At 42.5% G+C, this 6005-nt stretch overlaps 1 protein-coding gene across 1 annotated transcript; it reads right to left on the reverse strand.

Annotated features, from left to right (window-relative positions):
• On the reverse strand, positions 1–3347 carry nanos1 (nanos homolog 1). Its single transcript, XM_061685716.1, has one exon. It carries the CDS (start codon positions 3296–3298, stop codon positions 2600–2602), a length of 699 nt encoding a protein of 232 aa, XP_061541700.1. The 5' UTR covers positions 3299–3347; the 3' UTR covers positions 1–2599.
• Positions 3348–6005: the final 2658 nt, after the last annotated feature.

The following is a 6005-nucleotide window of genomic DNA, read 5'->3' on the forward strand; positions in this document are numbered from 1 at the left end:
TTTTCATCATCATCGCTTCTTCATTTAATCCAAACAACATCAACAACAACAACAAAAAAAGTATATTTGCCTATAAAGTACGGGCATGTTCATTAGTACTTCGGACAACAACGCTCTAGCTGATGCGCTCGCGTCTTGTTAAATGCAACAGAAATACAATTGTGTTATACAAAGATCCAAAATACTATGAAAAACCCTCATTATAAATGGCACTCTTTCCAGAAACTGCCTTAGACTTGTTTTTTCTTTGAAGTACAAAAACCAGGTTGAGGTAGCGCCCTCATGTGGTCACTCTTTGTTCAAACACTGACATCACACACACACAGGCACGCGCGCGCACACACGTGCACACACATTTGCCATCCTTTGGTAAACTGCGCAGTCCTGCATACATTCACAACAGTTTTGCATGATTATTGTTGATTATTTGGGAATTCCTCAGTTAAACGAGCATGTGGTCGACATTCATATGCTTTGTCCCCAAGTGGGAATAAGAAGAAGAAGCGCTAAATCCAGTGTGTCGATGCCCTTATTTGGCAATGTAAACAAAAATGAAGGCGTTTGGCTCGAAAAAAAAACCCCTGTGTGTGTGTGTGTGTGTGTGTGTGTGTGTCGGTGTGGGTGGGTGGGTTGGGGATTCCTTGGAGGAAAAGAACAGTTCTCTTAAACAGAGGCCACATTGTGTTCCACTCCGGCCCACCTCATTGCGGTTTCAGTGTCAACTTTTGTGGGATCAAACGACTCCTGACTGGACACATTCTTTTGTTAAACCCTCCTGTTAACTTCGTTTTCTCACGAACAGTAATCATGTCCATGGGTCAGTTTGACCCGGGCGTATTTTGTTAAATGAGTGTCAGAAATGGGAATATATATGTATATAATTAGTAACAAACATGCCAATAAACATTGTTAATACGTCATTATTAACCAAGTCATTGCAAATATGTAAAATGAACTGCTTCCATATGGGTCATTTTGACCCCAGGGTGTGTTTAATGATCCAAAAGAGAAAGAAACTGATCCCATAACATTCAAGATTGTTTATAAGTCACTATCGAGTCTGTGACTATCAATTTCATGTTAAAGATGTGAAATGAACCCTTTTTGTCAAGACGTTTCGTAAGGGTCAGTATGACCCTGTTTTGTGAACCAATAGTGTTCTGGGAGGGGGGGGAGAATTCCCCGAAACATTGTTTTTATGTCATTATTAACTCTGTGGTGAACCATTTAAATGCAATTATGTAAAATGAAAGATTTTCATTAAGCCAATAAGTTTGATATGGGTCAATTTTCCAGATATGGTTTCGAATGGGTCAATTTGACCCAGGGCTTGTTTAAAGGTGTTCAAACTGGGAAGAAACATCCCAATAGACGTTGTTTGTATGTCATTATTTACTTTGTTACTGACCAGAAGAACTTTAACATGGGTCAATTTGACCTGGGCCATGTTCAATGTCCAAAACAGAAAAAAACAACAACAATTAACTTTGTTCATGTCACAATATTAACTGAGTTACTAACCATTTCATTGCAAATATTTTAAAGTACACATTTTCATCAAGTTTCATATGGGTCAATTTGACCCGCAACATAACAGGAGGGTTTTTAATGGCCAACAAAACTTTTTTTTTATTTTATTTTAAACGAGGACGACAAACGAGGTCAGCTTTGCTGCCAGATAAAAAAATACTCAGTATAGAAACACGACATTCACATTCCTACTAACCAAAATACTCATTTTTTTTGTCCATCTCTATTTGATTACTGTACATTAGTGTACTTATATACGCACACATTACCACACACTAGGAAAGAAAATAAATTCAACGTACAAACCATCATTGAGTGGATAAGGGAACTATAAAAATAGATCTGGATACATCAGGGGTGTCCAAAGTACGACTGAAGATTGTATTATTATTTTGTTTTGCCCCCCAGAAAATGTAATAATAGGAAAAAGAAGAAAAAAAAAGAAAAAAGTGGATAAGAATTAAAAATAACATTCCGAAAGCAGGTTAGGGCCACACCAAAAAAGTAAAAAATATAATTAGAGACGAGGAAAAAAAAAAAAAAAAATCATTTCTAAGAAATAAAAAAGGAGGTTTAGGGCCACACTAAAAGGGGGAGAAAAAGAGTCAAAAGAGTCCAAATATAATAGCGAAAAGAAAAAGCAAACTATTACATTGCCTAAGAACTAAAAGTAACATGACAAGGAGGAGGAAGAGCTTTAGGGCAAAATACAATATCAAATAATGGGTAAAAGACAAAAATGAAAACCAATCTCTAAGCATCAAAAAATGACAAATGAGATTAAAGGACCACACTAAAAAATGTTACATATAACACAGAGCATATACAGTATTAAAATATATATATATATATATATTTAACTGCTTATAATATTTGGACCTACATTGGATTGGTCTAAATATGATTATTTTAAATGTTTGTATTTCTTTTTTTGGACACCCCATATTAGTCAACATGTGTATGGGATAAAAGTCTAAATAAAATCGACAGTCATCTGCAAATGGTTCAGTGCAATTCTTCATCATACTTGAAGGTCATTTCATTCCATCTTTTTCTTTTTTTTTCTTTTTTAAAATATTTTCATCCGCTTACCCCCCACAGCCCGGCCCCCCTTCAGTGGCCTCTGCGGGGGCTGCTCCTTGGACAGCGGGCAGTACTTGATGGTGTGCGCGTTGTCCCCGTTGGCGCTGCACAGCGGGCAGGTGTACGCCCGCAAGATGGGGCACACCACCCGGCCGTCGGGCGTCTTGAGGACGTGCGAGCCGTACACCTCTTCCGGTGCGCCGTTGTTCCGGCAGAACACGCAGATTTTGGGCTCCAGCTTGCCCCGCACGGACGCCGGCTTGCCGCGGGTCCTCGCGCGCTCGAAGCCGGGGAAGCACCCGTGCGCCTCGCGCTCCGGTGGCTGGTGGCTCTGGAAGGGGTTGAGGATGGAGAAGCGCTCCTTGAGCTCGGCGACGCAGCCCGGCGGCGGGGGCGTGCCGGGCGGGCATCCCGAGCAGCAGCAGCAGCAGCAGTAGCAGGAGCAGCCGCCCTCCGGCGCTGCGCCCTCGCAGGCGCAGGCGCAGGCGCAGGCGCACTCGCGCGCGTCGTCCAGACCCAGCGTGGCCTTCAGGGACTCGGTGATGGAGTTGGGGCTCATGTGGGGCACGCTCATCTTGGGGTTCTTGGTGACCAGCGTGGTCAGGCCCAGGTAATCGTTCCAGAAATTAAAGGTGTAGTCGTAGGGCCCCCTGGCGCTCAAGTAGTTGTGATTGAGAAAATCCATGCTGGCCGGGAAACGAGAAGAATAAAATCCCCCCGGACGGTGCGGTATCTCCGGTACGGCGGTCTCATCTGAGCTCCCCACCGCTCGCTCTGGGCCTTATAAGGGAGGGGAGGGGGGTGGTGGGCGGGGCTTGCTCGGAACCACGTTTTGGATCTCCGCTTCTTCTTTTCATCTCCACACACTCGGAAACAGGAGCGGTTTTTATGGGGGGCTAGTGGAGGGAACGAAGCAAAATAGCCGTGCTGGGACAAAGGGTCCATGCACAAATAGAATTATAATAATGAGAAGAAGAATATAAAAAAAAAGAGCCTTTATTGTCAGTGTACGGTGCAAAAAACAAACAAACAATAGAACAATACATGTATAAACTATACTGAGACAAGATTCAATTATGCAGCAAGGCACAGTGATGTACTGTTCTATTTACAAGATACATAAATAGTGTTAAATATTTCGGCAGTGGGTGTTTATTATTATGGAGAAAAACAGAAAAATGCTAAAACAGAAAAAACAAATGAAAATACAGGACCAAAAAAATAGTATTTTAGCTCTCCGTAGCAAAAAAACGCGGACGCGCACAACAAATAGGGCGTCATCGCTTGTCAGAATATACTTTGAAAATAGAATTTGAAAACAGAAATAGGGTGAAACATTCAAAGAATAAGAAGTGCAGCTCCCCCCGGAACATAAACTTGGATACACACAACAATCACATGACCGCTTTGGCCGCACCTTCTCATTCAAAATCACCAGAAAGAGTCGCAATGTTCACGTTGTTCATAATCGCAACAATTCTGAGCACCTTTCAACAGGGGGCGGCAGAGTGCAATTCCCGGGGAATGTAAACAAAGAGGGAACAAGACTTTGTTGTTAATTCAGTCCAAAGGAGAAGCCGAGCTTTTGTGGTTTGGTTATTTTGCCCATCTGGAGGATTTGAGTTGACTTTATGCCAAACGTCTTTCCAGTCGTGCATTTCATACGTGTGGTGAGGCACTAATATTAGAATCAGATTTGGAAATGATTGATGAAATCTCGTTGAATTTTCCTTTGAGGGATTACGATCAGTGCAGCACTAACAGAAAATAAATAAATGAAAACATACTTAAATGAACGTTATTATCTTTGTAAAGGAATGTGTGAAGTTTATTTATTGAGTTATTGATTTTTGATTTTTTTTTTTTCACGATGGATCATTCTTGAGGTGAAACCCAACACAAATGTCAGATGGAATCCGGCCTCTCTCTTCCCGCTGAGGAATGTTGGAAGCCGAACCCCCTCTGAAACAAAGATAAAGTCGAGTAACTGACTGGTGTTCCAATTAAAAGTCGCGGGAAGGAACTCACTGACTTCTCATATGTGCCTGCCAGTGATCTAATAAGACACGCAAGCACGCTTCATTGGACTTTCTCCCTGTGAAGCATTGACTCCTCATTGGATTCTCACTCGCGCTCAGATGGGGCCCCAAATTTTATGATGAAACATTAATATTGCGTGCATTGCTTTTTCTTTAGTCTTTGTGTGTGCGTGTGCCCGTGTAAACGTGCAAGTCGATTCCTGCTTTCGCTCCAACTGAAGCGTTCACGGCCTGCGTTATTCCTGTAATTGTCGAGAGTAAAAGGGATTAATAATGCTTGTAAAATAGCAGCCGCCGTGGCTATGTAGGAATGAGGATTTGTCGCGGAATGACGCAAAGTAGTTAGTCGTTAGAGTTTTTGTGCGCTTGCGAAACACTTTAAAATGCCTCAGGATGCAGCCAAAGCCCTGACTAAAAAGCAAAGCGGAACATAAAGTGGTGTTAGAGAAGTGGAAGTGATACTTAGCTTTGCATGTCGGGGAGGAGCTGAGTTAAGCCTGGGTTGTTAGTGGAAGTGATGGAGGTTATGAAGCGTTCAAATGCAAAAATCTGACGAGCGCTACTTGGACAAAAATAGAGCCACGCATGACCAAGCCGTTACTATGCAAAAACTCAGGGGAGAAAATCAAGGTTTAATTGCAGAAACAAACGAGTGCCATCCGCAGTTCAGAGTACCCAGCCTTTTTTGGGAGACGACCTCATTCTGCTGGGGGACTTTAAAATTCACGTAGGCAATGACAGACCTGGAAGGGCGAGAAAAACGTCGAAGTTTGTGTTCCGGGGAGACGCGAGACAGATTTGTTCCGCCCGGGCTGCCTCGTTTCTCTCCACATAGTAGTCAGTTCGTACAAATAATGTTCTCAACCTCTATTGGCTCACTGACGCTGACACATTCCACCACTTCTATTTCAGCTAATAATAAAGGCACACAAAAACGCACGTATTCCTTCCATCTCCATGTTTACGGAGCACGACATTGATCACTGAGACAATACATAATGGAGTTTCAGGAATTTCTGGAGAAATCTATTTGGCTATATTGATCGCTGCAATGAAGACAAATGCTGAATCAGGATCCCGTGCGCACTGGCCGGCGCCCGCTAGCCTTTTTCATGCCGTTAAGTTCCCACATACCATGTGCCTATTTTGTTGCAAGAAATCTGTTTTGCGCTGACAGGAATTTCAAGCACTACTTAAGCTAATAAAAGCTCGTCACGGCAAAAGCATTTGCCTTGATCATCCGGTCTGACACGTAACAGAACCACATTGGCTTTGTATTGAAGACAAGCAAAGATTTACAAGACAATGACAGAATAAAAAAGACAATCGTCACTATTTGGTTGAGTGAATCAA

This window comes from Phycodurus eques, chromosome 9 (assembly GCF_024500275.1).
Source record: "Phycodurus eques isolate BA_2022a chromosome 9, UOR_Pequ_1.1, whole genome shotgun sequence".
Lineage (NCBI taxonomy): Eukaryota > Metazoa > Chordata > Actinopteri > Syngnathiformes > Syngnathidae > Phycodurus > Phycodurus eques.